At 40.2% G+C, this 20,354-nt stretch overlaps 1 protein-coding gene across 1 annotated transcript in view; it reads right to left on the bottom strand.

Moving 5' to 3' along the window:
• Positions 1 to 18,997: 18,997 nt before the first annotated feature.
• The window catches only part of LOC137423760 (janus kinase and microtubule-interacting protein 3-like), a 225,009-nt gene continuing 223,652 nt past the window's right edge, over positions 18,998 to 20,354 (bottom strand). The window contains exon 22 of the mRNA XM_068111243.2: positions 18,998 to 19,932. Coding sequence (XP_067967344.2) covers positions 19,873 to 19,932 — 60 coding nt within the window. The 3' untranslated portion in view covers positions 18,998 to 19,872. The remainder of the gene's footprint in view (positions 19,933 to 20,354) is intronic.

Consider the following 20,354-nt stretch of genomic DNA (forward strand, 5'->3'; position numbering starts at 1 on the left):
CCACTGAGGCCCCACTCTCAGTTCATTCCCATTTTACCCTCCATTTCGATCCTCCTCCACAACTCTAGACTTTGTTAATTCAAGAATTATTACAAAACGATATTTTATACTGGACCATAACTGATTTACAATGCATATTTCACGGGGATACACCTGGTATTTGGGATCACGAGTGATGGCCCTGTACTCTGTCGGGGTTTGGAACTCGGCCTGGGTGATGACCGACCCGCAAATGTACCATGGGGCCTTTCCTGTATACTAGTTGATGCTGGGACATGGGACAGGCATACGGTACTCATTGATGCGGCACCCTTCCTGTGAATCACCAGGATGACAGTTTACATCCGGGTTGGGACTCGACCGCAGACAAGAAGACAGATTACAAAGGGAGTACACAATACCGCAGAGGCTTCTTGTAAACCCTTCTCCAAATCAATCATAAGAAGACATTGATGTTGCGAAGGAACAGGAATTCTGGAAGTTTGCTCTCATGTTCTTTTGAAGTGGAGACGCGAGACCCATGCACCCGTCGTCCATTGTACAAATGGTCTTCGTTCACCATGTATTGTAGGCCCACATCATCTCCGCAGTGTGCACATGGCTGCAAGGGAGTGAACAGCAGACATTAGGATGAAGGAGACAGCTGGTGGCAGCTTGTGGATGAAGTGTGCCTCCTACCCTCCCCTACACTGGTACACTCCCACTACTCCCACTACTCTCACGACTCCGAACAGACGTACAACTGTACAGATGCGTTTCCTGACGGTCACATGGAAAGCTTTTTTTCATGCTGTGGATCATTCATAACTCTACGAGCAGAGGCTGCTAATGAAAACCTATAGTACAAGCTTACAATGGCACTGTACATTTATGTTATGGGATGAAAACCTATAGTACAAGCTTACAAGGGCACTGTACATTTATGTTATGGGATGAAAACCTATAGTACAAGCCTACAAGGGCACTGCACATGTATGTTATGGGATGAAAACCTATAGTACAAGCCTACAAGGGTACTGTACATTTATGTTATGGGATGAAAACCTATAGTACAAGCCTACAAGGGCACTGTACATGCATGTTATGGGATGAAAACCTATAGTACAAGCCTACAAGGGCACTGCACATGTATGTTATGGGATGAAAACCTATAGTACAAGCTTACAAGGGTACTGCACATGTATGTTATGGGATGAAAACCTATAGTACAAGCCTACAAGGGCACTGTACATGTATGTTATGGGATGAAAACCTATAGTACAAGCCTACAAGGGCACTGCACATGTATGTTATGGGATGAAAACCTATAGTACAAGCTTACAAGGGTACTGTTCATGTATGTTATGGGATGAAAACCTATAGTACAAGCCTACAAGGGCACTGTACATGTATGTTATGGGATGAAAACCTATAGTACAAGCCTACAAGGGCACTGCACATGTATGTTATGGGATGAAAACCTATAGTACAAGCCTACAAGGGCACTGCACATGTATGTTATGGGATGAAAACCTATAGTACAAGCTTACAAGGGTACTGTACATGTATGTTATGGGATGAAAACCTATAGTACAAGCCTACAAGGGCACTGTACATGTATGTTATGGGATGAAAACCTATAGTACAAGCCTACAAGGGCACTGCACATGTATGTTATGGGATGAAAACCTACAGTACAAGCTTACAAGGGTACTGGTCATGTATGTTATGGGATGAAAACCTATAGTAGAAGCTTACAAGGGCACTGAACATTTATGGTATGGGATGAAAACCTATAGTACAAGCCTACAAGGGTACTGTACATTTATGTTATGGGATGAAAACCTATAGTACAAGCTTACAAGGGCACTGTACATGTATGTTATGGGATGAAAACCTATAGTACAAGCCTACAAGGGCACTGCACATGTATGTTATGGGATGAAAACCTATAGTACAAGCCTACAAGGGCACTGCACATGTATGTTATGGGATGAAAACCTATAGTACAAGCCTACAAGGGCACTGTACATGTATGTTATGGGATGAAAACCTATAGTACAAGCCTACAAGGGCACTGCACATGTATGTTATGGGATGAAAACCTATAGTACAAGCTTACAAGGGTACTGTTCATGTATGTTATGGGATGAAAACCTATAGTACAAGCTTACAAGGGCATTGTACATGTATGTTATGGGATGAAAACCTATCGTACAAACTTACAAGGACTGTACATATATGTTCTGGGATGAAAACCTAGCGTACAACCTTACAAAGGCACTTTACATTTATGTTATGGGATGAAAACCTATAGTACAAGCTCACAAGGGTACTGTTCATGTATGTTATGGGATGAAAACCTTTAGTACAAACTTACAAGGGCACTGCACATGTATGTTATGGGATGAAAACCTATAGTACAAGCCTACAAGGGCACTGTACATGTATGTTATGGGATATAAACCCATAGTACAAGCCTACAAGGGCACTGCACATGTATGTTATGGGATGAAAACCTATAGTACAAGCCTACAAGGGTACTGTACATTTATGTTATGGGATGAAAACCTATAGTACAAGCCTACAAGGGCACTGTACATGTATGTTATGGGATGAAAACCTATAGTACAAGCCTACAAGGGCACTGCACATGTATGTTATGGGATGAAAACCTATAGTACAAGCCTACAAGGGAACTGGACATGTATGTTATGGGATGAAAACCTATAGTACAAGCTTACAAGGGTACTGCACATGTATGTTATGGGATGAAAACCTATAGTACAAGCCTACAAGGGCACTGTACATGTATGTTATGGGATGAAAACCTATAGTACAAGCCTACAAGGGCACTGCACATGTATGTTATGGGATGAAAACCTATAGTACAAGCTTACAAGGGTACTGTTCATGTATGTTATGGGATGAAAACCTATAGTACAAGCCTACAAGGGCACTGTACATGTATGTTATGGGATGAAAACCTATAGTACAAGCCTACAAGGGCACTGCACATGTATGTTATGGGATGAAAACCTATAGTACAAGCCTACAAGGGCACTGCACATGTATGTTATGGGATGAAAACCTATAGTACAAGCTTACAAGGGTACTGTACATGTATGTTATGGGATGAAAACCTATAGTACAAGCCTACAAGGGCACTGTACATGTATGTTATGGGATGAAAACCTATAGTACAAGCCTACAAGGGCACTGCACATGTATGTTATGGGATGAAAACCTACAGTACAAGCTTACAAGGGTACTGGTCATGTATGTTATGGGATGAAAACCTATAGTAGAAGCTTACAAGGGCACTGTACATTTATGGTATGGGATGAAAACCTATAGTACAAGCCTACAAGGGTACTGTACATTTATGTGCTGGGATGAAAACCTATAGTACAAGCTTACAAGGGCACTGTACATGTATGTTATGGGATGAAAACCTATAGTACAAGCCTACAAGGGCACTGCACATGTATGTTATGGGATGAAAACCTATAGTACAAGCCTACAAGGGCACTGTACATGTATGTTATGGGATGAAAACCGATAGTACAAGCCTACAAGGGCACTGCACATGTATGTTATGGGATGAAAACCTATAGTACAAGCTTACAAGGGTACTGTTCATGTATGTTATGGGATGAAAACCTATAGTACAAGCTTACAAGGGCATTGTACATGTATGTTATGGGATGAAAACCTATCGTACAAACTTACAAGGACTGTACATATATGTTCTGGGATGAAAACCTAGCGTACAACCTTACAAAGGCACTTTACATTTATGTTATGGGATGAAAACCTATAGTACAAGCTCACAAGGGTACTGTTCATGTATGTTATGGGATGAAAACCTTTAGTACAAACTTACAAGGGCACTGCACATGTATGTTATGGGATGAAAACCTATAGTACAAGCCTACAAGGGCACTGTACATGTATGTTATGGGATATAAACCCATAGTACAAGCCTACAAGGGCACTGCACATGTATGTTATGGGATGAAAACCTATAGTACAAGCCTACAAGGGTACTGTACATTTATGTTATGGGATGAAAACCTATAGTACAAGCCTACAAGGGCACTGTACATGTATGTTATGGGATGAAAACCTATAGTACAAGCCTACAAGGGCACTGCACATGTATGTTATGGGATGAAAACCTATAGTACAAGCCTACAAGGGAACTGGACATGTATGTTATGGGATGAAAACCTATAGTACAAGCTTACAAGGGTACTGCACATGTATGTTATGGGATGAAAACCTATAGTACAAGCCTACAAGGGCACTGTACATGTATGTTATGGGATGAAAACCTATAGTACAAGCCTACAAGGGCACTGCACATGTATGTTATGGGATGAAAACCTATAGTACAAGCTTACAAGGGTACTGTTCATGTATGTTATGGGATGAAAACCTATAGTACAAGCCTACAAGGGCACTGTACATGTATGTTATGGGATGAAAACCTATAGTACAAGCCTACAAGGGCACTGCACATGTATTTTATGGGATGAAAACCTATAGTACAAGCCTACAAGGGCACTGCACATGTATGTTATGGGATGAAAACCTATAGTACAAGCTTACAAGGGTACTGTACATGTATGTTATGGGATGAAAACCTATAGTACAAGCCTACAAGGGCACTGTACATGTATGTTATGGGATGAAAACCTATAGTACAAGCCTACAAGGGCACTGCACATGTATGTTATGGGATGAAAACCTACAGTACAAGCTTACAAGGGTACTGGTCATGTATGTTATGGGATGAAAACCTATAGTAGAAGCTTACAAGGGCACTGTACATTTATGGTATGGGATGAAAACCTATAGTACAAGCCTACAAGGGTACTGTACATTTATGTTATGGGATGAAAACCTATAGTACAAGCTTACAAGGGCACTGTACATGTATGTTATGGGATGAAAACCCTATAGTACAAGCCTACAAGGGCACTGCACATGTATGTTATGGGATGAAAACCTATAGTACAAGCCTACAAGGGCACTGCACATGTATGTTATGGGATGAAAACCTATAGTACAAGCCTACAAGGGCACTGTACATGTATGTTATGGGATGAAAACCCATAGTACAAGCCTACAAGGGCACTGCACATGTATGTTATGGGATGAAAACCTATAGTACAAGCTTACAAGGGTACTGTTCATGTATGTTATGGGATGAAAACCTATTGTACAAGCTTACAAGGGCATTGTACATGTATGTTATGGGATGAAAACCTATAGTACAAACTTACAAGGACTGTACATATATGTTCTGGGATGAAAACCTAGCGTACAACCTTACAAAGGCACTTTACATTTATGTTATGGGATGAAAACCTATAGTACAAGCTTACAAGGGTACTGTTCATGTATGTTATGGGATGAAAACCTATAGTACAAACTTACAAGGGCACTGTACATGTATGTTATGGGATGAAAACCTATAGTACAAGCTTACAAGGGTACTGTTCATGTATGTTATGGGATGAAAACCTATAGTACAACCATACAAGGGCACTGTACATGTATGTTATGGGATGAAAACCTGTAGTACAAGCTTACAAGGGTACTGGTCATGTATGTTATGGGATGAAAACCTATAGTACAAACTTACAAGGGCACTGTACATTTATGTTATGGGATGAAAACCTATAGTACAAGCTTACAAGGGTACTGCACATGTATGTTATGGGATGAAAACCTATAGTACAAACTTACAAGGGCACTGTACATGTATGTTATGGGATGAAAACCTATAGTACAAGCTTACAAGGGTACCGTTCATGTATGTTATGGGATGAAAACGTGTAGTACAAGCCTACAAGGGTACTGTACATGTATGTTATTGGATTAAAACCTATAGTACAAGTTTACAAGGGTACTGTACATATATGTTATGGGATGAAAACCTATAGTACAAGCCTACAAGGGTACTGTACATGTATGTTATTGGATTAAAACCTATAGTACAAGCTTACAAGGGTTCTGTTCATGTATGTTATGGGATGAAAACCTATAGTACAAGCTTACAAGGGTACTGTACATATATGTTATGGGATGAAAACCTATAGTACAAGCTTACAAGTGTACTGCACATGTATGTTATTGGATTAAAACCTATAGTACAAGCTTACAAGGGTACTGTTCATGTATGTTATGGGATGAAAACCTATAGTACAAGCCTACAAGGGTACTGTTCATGTATGTTATTGGATTAAAACCGATAATACAAGTTTACAAGTACATATGTATGTATGTTATGGGATTTTTGAAGAACCTCACAAACAATACATGGTAAATTTTGGCTGCATTTGGTAAATATTTGGCATAACTGCATTTGGTAAATACCTCCCCTGTAACGATGCTCGGCAAATTCATTTGGTAGCAAAAACCACAAAGTACACACAGTACATGTGCACAATAGACTGCACGTATAAATAAAGGTGTTCATATGTACATGTACATACAGTTACCTAATGATGTGATGTACATACATGTACCTGGTGTACATACAGATATACCTGATGACGTGAGCCTGATATATACACAAAGAATTAAGTTAAGCACCCCCCCCCGTTTTTTTACAACCTCGCACATTACAAGTTTGTTGTCGTCAAAACAGTGTAATATACCCATGTTATTGCTATATTTTCTGGAGAAGTGATATTATGGTCACATAAAAACATAACAATCATGCCGTTTTCAATATTTTATTCTGAATAATTTAAGGTGAAATTTTTTGGGAATTTTAGGCATATTTTCACCTCAATTTAAGTATGGAGCTATAGGTCCATCACGGACAGTGTGGATGACGTTTATGTTTTCTAACGTACAGTCATTGTTCTGAGAAGACCTCTAGCGATCTTTGCGTCAATAACGTGTGTAGGACCCACGTGATCGGATCACTGACTCAACCCTACGTCTCATAGACCCTGTAAGCCGTCGTATGCGTTGCTGTGGCAGGTTGTTCCATTCCCGATGTAATGCACGTTCCAATTCATCCAGATTGGCTATTGGAGGGACCATCTTCGCAATTTGTCGTCCCAACATGTCCCAAACGTGCTCGAGGGGGTTCAACCTGCCACAGCAACGCATACGACGGCTTACAGGGTCTATGAGACGTAGGGTTGAGTCAGTGATCCGATCACGTGGGTCCTACACACGTTATTGACGCAAAGATCGCTAGAGGTCTTCTCAGAACAATGACTGTACGTTAGAAAACATAAACGTCATCCACACTGTCCGTGATGGACCTATAGCTCCATACTTAAATTGAGGTGAAAATATGCCTAAAATTCCCAAAAAATTTCACCTTAAATTATTCAGAATAAAATATTGAAAACGGCATGATTGTTATGTTTTTATGTGACCATAATATCACTTCTCCAGAAAATATAGCAATATCATGGGTATATTACACTGTTTTGACGACAACAAACTTGTAATGTGCGAGGTTGTAAAAAAACGGGGGGGGTGCTTAACTTAATTCTTTGTGTATACATACAGGTAAGTTACCTGATGTACATACAGGTAGGTAGGTATACCTGATGTATGACGGCAGTGGTATGCATCAGAGGTTCACGTGAATGGCAGGTTCGAATCAGACCTCATCATCAAATGTAAGCTACAAAGGGAACGATGCATCAAAGGCACACATGAATGGCGGTATAGGATCAGCATCAACACCATATTAATGCAATCAATCTATTCTATTAATCGACGCCTCGGGGGACAAAAACATCACATGACTCCCACGTCACGAAAATGCCTAATTTTAATTTATAAATAATTAAATGCATGAACGCCGCTCAATTACGTGGTGACGTCTCGGCGGGCCACGTGATCGATTTGAAACGTGATGCAGATGTAACAGAAACCAATCGAAACCAAAACTGAAATGTAAACTCGAAAGCATCTGGAAATGCAAAGCTCGTCCATATCCGTTTGTACTCAGAGGTTTTCGTCTTCTTCCATTATGCTCAAAATAACGAAAACGGTTTTTAAAAAATACAAAATGAAAATTGATGATTTTATGCAGCCTGGACCTTTGACCTTCAGATCTAAAAAAAAAAAAGAGCTTCTAGCTTTTGATTGGTGAACCAATTCAGTGACCCAATATGAAAATTCTTAAAATTTCAGTTCAAACGGATGAAAATTGACGATTTTATGTGATGCTGACCTTTGACCTTTTGACCAAATTATTAATTTGCCTTCTCCATATTATAATAACAGTAAAGCTTTGGTGAAAATTTGATGACAAACCTCAAATGAAAAAAAAAAGTTACAGCCTGGACAGACACACACATACAGACAGACAGACAGACACACACAGAGACACACACACACACACACACACACACAGGGACAGACAGACAGACAGACAGACACACACACAGACACACAGAAGTGATTGCAAAACCCAATCCCCTGCACATAAACAGGGTTCGGTAATCGGTTCCATATACATACAGTGCCTATAGAAAGTCTACACCCCCTTTCAATTTTTTCAGCTTTTGTTGCCTTACAGCCTGGAATGAAATTGCATTAAATCAGACTATTTCTACCTTTATTTACACAAGGTAATCCCCAACTTCGAAGGAAAAACAAATTCTACAAATTTCTGAAAATCAATTAAAAATACAAATCTTGGTTGGATGAGTGTCCACCCCCCTTATAATAGCAATTGTAAACAAGAAAGAGCAATCAGAGATTGCAGACTCTCGCCAGGATGTGTTTTCAGGGGTTTTTAAGTCTTTTGTATTGAAACAAATATGGCGGCCGAACCACGTGACCGATGACTTCATCATTATTATTTTTTCTCCACCAGTTTATGCCGTCATAGCGCTCAAGAAATTGCATCTTGATTGGATGAACTTCTGTACTTGTCGAATTATGACGTCATAATGGAGACCTTGGGCAGAGAGAGTTGAAATTGGGCACAGTCTATTCCAGGGCAAGACAAATATGTGTATAAAGTATGGCGATGCTATGTGCAACGATGTAGACATAGTACTGCACACAAACAGACAGACAAACAGACAGACAGACAAACCAACCAACCAACATACTTGCCGGAATCTTTTCCGGCAAGTAACAAATGGACAAACAGACAGGGGTGAAAACATAACTTCCACCTTTGGTGGCAAAGGTAATCACACACCAAGTTAATTTACCTCCACCTGTGTTAAATTGTAGTGATTGGTGGTGCTTGTGTGTGTGTTGCTTTTTTTTTTTTCAACAGGGCAGGTGTAACGCATCTACAGTCACATGAAAAAGTAAGTACACCCCATGTAAAGTTTTGACTTTTTCAACATATTTCAACATACAGCTATTTGATCTTCATTACAACAATATTGATAGATAAAGGTGATATAATATCACAAATATCATGAAACATTTACATTTTGTAGTCCATTGTATAATTTAAATACACATAAATGCAAATTTCGCGTGTGGAAAAAGTAAGTACACCCTTGGCTCTAATCGGTGGTATTGCCCCCTTTGGCAGAAACAACCTCAAGTAGGCATTTCTTCTAACTGTCTACCAGTCTCTGACATCGACTGTGAGAAATTTTTGCCCACTCCTCCATGCAGAATTCTTTCAGCTGTGCGATGTTTGAGGGGTTTCTTGCATGCACAGCTCGTTTCAAATCCCCCCCACAACATCTCAATGGGATTTAGATCCTGGCTTTGACTTGGCCATTCCAGAACCCTCCATTTCTTTCTTTTCAGCCATTCCTTGGTGGATTTACTGGTGTGTTTAGGGTCATTGTCATGTTGCAAGGTCCACCTTCGGTTGAGCTTCAACTTTCCGACAGGTGGCCTCACATTATCCTCAAGCACCCTCTGGTACAATGAAGAATTCATAGTGGATTCTATGATGGTGAGCTGTTCAGGCCCTGATGCAGCAAAGCTGCCCCAAACCATAACATTTCCACCACCATGCTTTACAGTTGGTATCAGGTTCTTGTGGGCAAATGCTGTCTTTGGTTTTCACCAAACATGTCTTCTGGTACCATGGCCAAATAGCTCTACCTTTGACTCATCTGTCCAGAGCACATTGTTTCAGAAGTGCTGGTCTTTGCCTAGGTGTTCATTGGCAAACTTTAGTCTTGCCATGATGTTCTTTCTGGACAGCAAAGGTTTCCTCCTGGCACACCTCCCATGTAGATCAAATTTGTGCAGCCTCTAATGGTAGACTCGTGCACTTTGACATCAACAGTGGCAAGAGCTACCTGTAGGTCCCGTGATGACATTCTGGGGTTCTTAGAGACTTCTTTCAGCATCTTGCGGTCTGCTCTCGGGCTGAACTTGCTGGGGCGGCCTGGCCTGAACAAGTTGGCAGTTGTTTGGAATCTTCTCCACTTGTAGATGATCTTCCAGACAGTCGACTGATTGATTTCAAATTATTTGGAGATCTTTTAAAATCCCTTTCCAGACTCGTAGGCATCTATAACCTTCTTTCTGAAGGCCTCAGAGAGCCCTTTTGATCTCGGTATGGTGACGCCGCACACTTCAACAACAAAGAACAAACCAAACTAAATGTCTGAGGTTTAAATAAGACAGGTTCCTCCAAGATCCTCTCTGACGATGTTCTCATCATTTGCACCTGAGCTGGTGCACCTGATTCTAATTTTAGGTATTTGAAGTAGTGATAAATGTAAGGGTGTACTTACTTTTTCCACATGTGAAATTTGCATTTGTGTTTATTTAAATTATACAATGGACTACAAAATGTAAATGTTTCATGATATTTGTTATATTATATCACCTTTATCTATCAATAATGTTGAAATGAAGATCAAATAGCTGTATGTTGAAATCTGTTGAAAAAGTCAAAACTTTACATGGGGTGTACTTACTTTTTCACGTGACTGTAGTGCTGCAGTAGGATGTGACGTGGTATACGACTCGTTGCTTTTAGCTACGGCCGCTAGATAGCTCTGCAAACGAAAATAAGGCCGAGTGTGTAAGCCCTTCCTTCCGGTGCATAGCTCTACCCTTGCCAAGACTTTCAGACTACTTCCTTGTGGTGCACCATGGTCACAGTGCTCTTGAGGGCACTGGAAAAATGTCTGGAGGATCTGAGTAGGTTGGTACCCTAGAGGTGCAATGTGCATGGCCCTCCATTGTGTGAACTTGCTGTGACACTCACCGATCCAATCAGGGTAGGTGGAGCTCTTTAACCTTCGTAGGCAGTCCACCTAGGAGAAGGAAACTTCAGTCCACCTAGAAGAAAATGAAGTCCACCTCGGAGACCTATTCCAACAGACTCACAGCTGTAATTGCTGCAAAAGGTGCTTCCACCAAGTATTAACTCAGGGGGGTGGACACTTATCCAAACACAATATTCTAGTTTTGTATATTTAATTAATTTTCTGAAATTTGTACAATTTGTTTTTCAGTTGGAAGTTGAGGGTTATGATGTGTAAATATAGGCGGATAAAGTCTGATTTAATGCATTTTAATTCCAGGCTATAAGACAACAAAAGGTGAAAAATTTGAAAGGGGGTCTAGACTTTCTATAGACACTGTATGTCATTCAACAACAAATACAACAACGAAATGTAAATGATACAAAATGTGATTAAACAATGACTGAACAAAACAGACTGGTGAAAAAAATCGGGATGAGGAAGAAGAGCCCGGTTGCAAAAAAAAACCTCCCTTATCCTTATCTCTCTTTGCCCTTCACCCCACCCCCCTTCCCTTCGTCCTTAAACACATACTTGACCAGACAAAATTGAACTCTTTGGCCTAAATGCAAAGTCTGGCTGAAACAGAGCACAGCTCATCGCCCATCCAACACTATCCCTACCATGAAGCATGGTGGTGGCAGAATCATGCTATGGGGATGATTTTCAGCGGCAAGGACTGGGAGACTTGTAAGGATAGAGGGAACAACGAATGGAGCCAAATACAGGGACATACTTTCGAAAAACCTGCTTCAGAGTGCAAAAGAGCTGTGACTGCGGTGAAGATTTACTTTCCAACAGGACAATGACCCCAAGCATACAGCCAAAGCAACATTGGAATGGCTTCAGAAGAAGAACGTGAAAGTCCTTGAGTGGCCCAGCCATAGCCCAGACTTTAATCCCATTGGGCATCTGTGGAAAGACTTGAAGATTGCTGTTCTCTGACGCTCCCTATCCAACTTGACAGAGCTTGAGCAAATCTGCAAGGAAGAATGGGAGAAACTCCCCAAATCAAGATGTGCAAAGCTGATACAGACATACCCAAGGTGACCCGAAGATGTAATTGCTGCCAAAGGCACTTCTACGAAGTATTGCCTCGACGGATTGAATACTTATGTAAATTAGATATTTCTGCATTTCGTTTTGAATTATGTTGTACAAAAAAAATCTTTAAAAAAATTACACTTTCACATTCAGGAGTATTATGTGTAGATCAGTGCCAAAAAAATCTCAATTTAATGCATTTTAAATTCAGGCTGTAACACAACAAAATGTGAAAAAGTCAAAGGGTGTGAATACTTTCTGAAGACACTGTAATATCAAATTGGTTGCCCTAACATTTCGAGTATCATTATAAGGAGGAAGGGAGGAGTCTTTGAAGAACATAATATTGTCACCAAGGATTACAAACTTATTAAGCATGACAAACTGTCTGTTTGCATCTCATACTTTGGCCCTCAATCATCAAGTGTGCCGATAGGATCTTTACCATGCCGTGGTAAATTGAATCTAAACTACATTTTGCAGAGCAGACCTCAATCTACCTCAATTTCCAGTGTTTCCAAAGATAAACGTTACATTATGAATGAGGAGTTATTCTCGGTGCTGAGTTGCCAGTAAAATAGAGCACAAAGTGATTGATCATCGTCACCACTCACTTGCATCTGGATTCAGATTCAGATCTTCACCAAAATCGAATCGATTCGACTTTGTCACACCCAGCCTGTCCACCAAGTTTCATCCAAACCCATCCACAAGTTTTTGAGATAGCATGCTCGCAGAAAGAGACAAATAAACGGGTGCAAACAACGTTCGTCCATCTTTGGTGGTGGAGGAAACAATAAAACTCTGAAAAAATATTTTAACAAAAATTTGTGGCTTTCTTTGGAGCTGTACAAATAATTAAACAACCAACTCCAAGAAAAGAACATGGCCAGGGTTGTGGTACACAATGGCCATCTTTTTGAAAGACATCGTGGAAACTACAAAGTTCATATAATGTCACTGCAGATGGGACAGCTGGCTCCGTGTCCCCATTCATCAGAGAGTAAGTGTCCAGATACAGTTACAATGCTGAGACGGCACCAAGAAGGGCTGATTTTTCTGTGTTTTTTTTTGACGTTTGACTCCATCGAGGGTCAAACCCATGAGACTAGACAGTTGCACCATCATCTAAATGTCAGACGTTTAGAACACAAGCTTTACCATGAATGTGTGTAAAAGACCTGTATGACATTATCATGTAGGCCTACAATGCAAACCCCCAACGTTTAATGCATTCCTTTTGATATACAAAGTGTTCCAACATGACCCGGACAACTTTGGTTGTTAATACATTTAGAACCACAAATGACACAACGATACCCTTTGGTTTATACGATAAAGAAACCCAGTTTTGTGCACACCATCAATACACTGCAATGTGAGCTCCGTTTGTTGCACGCAGGACATCAAGGCAGTACACGAGTTCTTGCTACGTTTGGCTCAGAAGTTTTGCATCCACCAGTGCGCATGCAGCTGTGATCCGAGAACCTAGATCCTGCAGGTTTGCCCCATTGGTGTTGTAGACAATATCATTGTTGTAAAATAAAACTCAGATCTCTTCCAAGAAATGAGGTTTTATTGAACTATATCTCTACTCATCCTACAACACAAACAATGCAGATTAATAGTTCTACAAAGAAAGCAATCATGCATACATCTCCTTCTAGTTTCCTGCAAGCAAGCAATTACGTACCTGTTAAATCTCAGTAGTCTACATCACTGGGATACAAAATGCCACCCGATAGCGCACCAAATGGACACAGTTTATATAAGCTCTCTCAAGGTCGTCCCATCGCTCGGATCGTCTCTTCACTCAGCTCGAGACATTACATCATATTTCATCACAATCATTGACAAACCTCCACAGAAAAAAATCAAGGGGGGTTATGTCTGATGATCGTGGGGTTACGACTAAATGTTTTCATTCAAGGCGGCTCGAATTACTAAGGCTCAATGAGGGGGAGTGCCGTCCTGTTGAAAAATGATATCAGGTTGCAGATCTTCAATTTGCGGGTGGAAAATCCTTCCAACATGTTCATATAAATTGTTAAGGTCACTGTATCCTCTGCAAAGAAAAACGGAACCACCATGCGGTCATGGAGAAGGCCACACCACACATTGACCTTTGGACTGTCGCATATGTGTTCAATGACCACGTGGGGGTTTCAGAGCCCCAGATTCTCACATTGTGTGGGCAAACCTTCCCCAATACACGAAAGCAAGCTTTGTCGGTGAACATGACCTATTTCAGGTAATCATCATCATTCCCTATGCGACTGAGCATTTCCGAGCCAAACACCTTGCGTTTGGATCCGTCATTTGGTTTGAGAGCAGAATCTGCACCTTATAGACAAAAAACTTCAGTCTTTAATGCAAATAAAGCTTCAGTCTTTTTCATGCTGTAGAAATCAAAGCATTCAGAATCATTGGTCATTGGTATGAAGCTGATTATGAGGGCCTTTCACTTGCTCACCGCAGGCAGGTTGGTGGTCTTTTTGTCTTCTACCGACTCCTCTCCGGCCTAGCTCCCCCAGCTCTATCTGTGCTCTGTCCCCCAAATATTCCTTCAGGATGCACAAGATCTGTCAGTAACCCTCTTCTGGTGAAACTGCCAAAATCAAGACACGCTACTCACCTTCACTCTTTCATTCCTCTTTTCTCCCATCTCTGGAACAAACTCCCACACAGTCTTCAATCCCACTCCTCCCTCCATGTCTTTAAAACAGCTGTTCACCACCATCTCATATCTTCCGCCATCCAAAACCTTGATCTTCTCTACCCCCAGTAAAACACCCCAAATCCACCTCTTTCAAACTCCAACTTCATTCCTGAAATTCCTAGTAGTGTCCATTTGTTTTATACCGTGTACCCTCCCCCCCACCCCCCTCAGCGCAGCCCACTCCCTTCCACAGATCTACCGATGTCCCTGTTCTCTACTGTTATTGTGCTTGTGTGCTTCCCTCTCTCTCCCCCTCTTGTCTCCCGCTCCCTCTATTATATGTTTTAAGCGTCTGTCTATGTTTTTTGTATTTAATGTATTAGCTCTTACACAAGCCTCAACTTTGTATACAAAAAAAATAATCCTGTGTACAGTAGTGGTTGGTAGTCCCAGTTCTCTGGATGCATGTCAGATTGATTTTCTGTGACTTTGTTGAAATGATTCACACACTCGTTCAACGTCTGCTTGCACTTGTGCTTGGTCGACCGGTACTTTTCTGTTTCTGACAACTTCCAGTCTCTTTAAACCTCTTGTACCACTCTCGGATAATAGTCCGCAATCGCAGATTCCTTCCGTACATTGTAAGGAAATTACACTGAACTTGCAGTGTCAGATCTCGTCTGGATGAACCATCTGACACACTGAGCTTTCCCTTGTGGAGTCGCCATTTTCTTTTCCAATAAACCACCAGACCTGAAAATAAAGAAAACTTTATGAGTTTCTGTATCATATAAAACAAAGGGTATTGTTGTATTTATCATTTGTGGTACTAAATATATTAACAACCAAAGTTGTCCGGGTCTTTTTGGAACACATTGTACTATTTAGAATGTTAGATCGTCTATAAAGTATGTATTACAACACTTGTAAACCAGTAGTACAACATTTATATATATATATATATATTTCCAAAACAGTAAAGAAACAAGGAATAAAGACATTCTAAAAAAATACAAAAGGATGCAGGCATGTTACTCCAAAAATGTATGGAAACAAGGTAGGGGCGATCACAATAAATGATCATGTGAAACCATCCCTACATCTTTCTTTGAATAATGGTTGTCCCGAGAAAAGACAAAGTTATAACGAACGAACGAACAAACGAACGCACACACACACACACACACACACACACACACACACACACACACACACACACACACACACACACACACACACACACACTCTCTCTCTCTCTCTCTCTCTCTCTCTCTTGGAACCATTATTCAAAGAAAGATGTAAGAATGGTTTCACATTGTAGGAGTTTACTGGAACCCCCACAACATGATAATTTATTGTGATCGTCCCTACCTTGTTTCCATACATTTTGGAGTAACATCCCAACATCCTTTTACATTTAAAAAAAAAGTTTTTATTACTTTTTACGAATATGATTTGAAAGATTCTGCCCATTGGGTTTTTGGTCCATATTTTGGAACTACAAGTGCAATTGTAAGAGCGAAATAAACCACAATCTTCTTCTTCATTATAATATACGAGGTACACTTAGATTTTTTTTTTCTCTTCGTCGTTATATTTAGGACAAAACTCCTTTTTCAGGATTCAAGATCTAGCCTCGCATAAAAAAATATTCTCAAACAATGATTGATGTAAGAATTTTCGAACTCAACAAAATTCAATATCAGCAATACATATTTGGGTCGAGAATCAAATGAAGACATGATCGCTCGGAGGCAAGTGGTCTACTGTCAGACTATCGTCCTGTCAGACTTCATTTGAAACCATAAACTGCATGTAGAATGACAACTCACAGGCACAACTTCACATATGTCTATGACGACATATATATGATCATTAAAAAAAAGCACACAATAAATGCACAAAAACAAAATCTATGCACCTTTTAATCACAACTTTTTAAATACAACGGCAAAAAACATCGCTTCAAAAAAGGAAATGCGCGCGTGTGTGTGTGTGTATGTATATATATATGTATAGATGTATATGTATATATATATATGTATATATATATGTATATATATGCAGTCGTGACCAAAAATAATGGTACCCTTGCGCTTTTTTGAAATAATGCACCATTTTTTCCAGAAAATTGTTGAAATTTAAAAATCTTTTTGTATCAACATATGTATTTCCTTGGGTTGCAGTGGAACAACACAAAAAAACCTGAAAAAGATTACTAAATCTTCGGTTATTCCACACATAAATCCTAAAATGGCCAGGAAAATATTATTGGCACCTTTTAGAAGTTGTTAGAAATAATTGGATTTTAAGCTAATCACTCATTCAACCAGTTTGAATGGAGAAAAGGAGTCATTCTTGTGACGTGTTACCTCCCCAAACCCCGGTTATGGTGCCCCTCTGAGTCTCGGGAGGGAACGCGGCAGAAAGATTTGTTATTTTGTGTGTTCTAATAAACCATGGTAAAACCACACCAATGCAATTGTGTAGAACAAAATAAGTAATTGTATTAAGAACTCTCACATACACAATAATAACACTCTTAACGAAAGTACCATGACAATATCACTTGCATCTCATGAACAATACATACGATGGTACCATCATTCCCCAATACTCTCCAATTTCACTCACCATTTCACCATTTCACTCACTCACCGCAGGCAGGTAGGTGGTCTTTCTGTCTTCTACCGACTCCTCTCCGGCCTTGCACCCCCAGCTCTCTCTGTGCTCTGTCCCCCAAATATTCCTACAGGTCGCACAAGATCTGCCAGCAACCCTCTGATGGTTAAACTGCCGAAATCTCGGCTCTCCGCTCACCTTCACTCTTTCATTCCTCTTTTCTCCCGCCTCTGGAACAAACTCCCTCACTCCCTTCAATCCCACTCCTCCCTCCAGGTCTTTAAAACAGCTGTTCACCACCATCTCTTATCTTCCCCCATCCAAAACCTTGATCTTTTCTACCCCCGCTAATTCACCCCAGATCCACCTTGTTTGAAATTCCAACTTCTTTCCTGGAAGTCCTGGCAGTGTCCATATGTTTTATACCTCTCCCACTGCCCCCTTCCCACGCACCCCCCCCCCAAAGCCCTCGCCCTCTCTCAGATCTCTCGATGTCTCCATGTCTCTCGGTCCCTGCTCTCAAATGTTGTGTTTGTGTCCTTCCCCCTCTCTCCCCATCTTGTCTACCGCTCCCTATGTTATATGTTTTATGTGTCGGTTTGTCTTTCTGTGTGATTAATGTTCGCTCTTTCACGAGCCTCGATATTGTATACAAAAAAAAAAAAAAAAAAAAAAAAAAAAAAACTTCCCTACAGTCAAACATGGAGGAGGTTCAGTGATGTTTTGGGGTTGCTGTGCTGTCTCTGGCACTGGGTGCCTTGAATGTGTGCATGGCATCATGAAATCAGGAGATTACCAAGGCATTTTGGAGCACAATGTTCAACCCAGTGTCAGTAAGCTGGGTCACCATCTAAGGTCATTGGTCTTGCAGCAGCACAATGACCCCAACACACACCTCAAAAAGCACCCAGGAATGGTTCAAGACAAAACACTGGACTGTTCTGAAGTGGCCAGCAATGAGTCCATGTCTAAATCCCATTAAACACCTGTGGTGAGATCTGAAAACAGCAGTTGGGAGAAGGCACCCGTCAAATCTGGGAGAACTGGAGCAGTTTGCACAAGAAGAGTGGGCCAAACTGCCAGTAGAGAGGTGTAGGAAGCCCATTCATGGCCATAGGAAGCATTTGACTGCAGTTATTTTGTCCAAAGTCTGTGCTACCAAATATTAAGTCAAGAATGTCAATAATTTTGTCAATGTCATTTCTTTTTATTTTCTGATTTAAAAGGAGATATTAAGTTCTGAATAAAAAAAACAAAGGTTCTGTAATATGAACAGTGAAATAAAGAATTGTGGAGACAAAATACTTTTGTCAATTTCAACTTATTTTTAGAGAAAATTGTGAGTTAATTGAAAAAAGTGCAAGGGTGCCAATATTTTTGGCCACGACTGTATAGTGCATATGTATGTATGTATGTATGTATGTATATATATATATATATATACACACACAAACACAGACACACATCGTACATGTACAGTATATTCACCTATTTCTTACAATTCATTGATCTGAGATTTTGCCTTTGTCCACCACACCCCAGAGCTGGAGTACTCAAACAATGGTGTAAACTAGGGCTCCCCCAACAGGACAGTCGGGCAATCGTGTGACTGAGATAGCATCATCATTACAGTGAGCTTTCGCTACATATTCTAACGTCAAGGACCAGAGTTATTACATACAATTCACTGAGTGTAACATTTTTCATCATTCAGAGTTTCTCGGAACCACTGCGTTTAACCACAAGGGCACAGCTTGGTGTCCTCCTCTTCATTGGGAGTGCCATGCGATTCCCTATATGCATAACCGCCCATAACACTTACTTGCTTTACATGCTGAGGTTGTAGATTGTTGCTTGGTTTGTGTCCACATCAAGTTCATTCGTGCTTGCTTCCATCGGAATGATGGTCGTCAATATTTCACGATGAGGTTGATGAATTTACTAGTTAACATGTTAATAAAAATCCAACAAATACAAAGCTAAAAGTATTCCTAATTAATGGGCAGTCAGTTGGAAATAAGTCAAAAGAGGAAACAATTTGACCTTGGCTCTGAAAATGCAAAATACGTAAATGGAAGATGTTTAAGGTCGAGTGTTTGTGTTTTGGGCAATTTTTTAACAATTTTTTTTTACAGTTTTGTTAATTTTTTTCCCAAAATAAAGAAAGTCAAACTTTCCTTCTTACATTTGAGTCAGGTTGCTTGATCACATTATATATGTACAATATGTAAATATAAGTGTTATAATAAAGCCATTTTCTATGTACAGTTAAGTACATTTTATGTACACAGTTACTAGCTTGTGCTTTGGTCGATATATTTTGAAGGAAAGTCTTCATTGGAGGACACGCAGAGCACCAAAGAGCCACGTGGTCCTCCACATTGCATTTCCACCCTGTGGGGAATAAAGGAAAAGTCAAATGGAAACAAATACTCGGTTCAGAATGTTCATCAGCAAGCAAACTTGTTTATGAAATCAATAAGCATGCACAGCTTAAACTCATATTCAAGTAAACCTGCCGTGGACATTCCTGAGAGTTTTGACAATGTTGCATCATCCTCTGACATTTACACACCAATCGGTGGAAACGAGATGAGAATGGAAAAAGAAGTGTTGATGCATACAAACGCTTTTGACGTCACAAACGAGGTCATCCTGGAGGTCATTGCAATAACAGTCAAAATAAAGAAAAAGCATGTCATATAATGTGAGATCGTACAACTTTGTGCACACAACAGTCAGCTGTACTTATTGCGCATGATAGTCTCACTTTGAATTTCAAAAAAAAATCACTTGAAATGATTTGTAATGACTTC

This window comes from Myxine glutinosa, chromosome 3 (assembly GCF_964187855.1).
Source record: "Myxine glutinosa chromosome 3, kmMyxGlut1.1, whole genome shotgun sequence".
In the NCBI taxonomy this organism is placed as follows: domain Eukaryota; kingdom Metazoa; phylum Chordata; class Myxini; order Myxiniformes; family Myxinidae; genus Myxine; species Myxine glutinosa.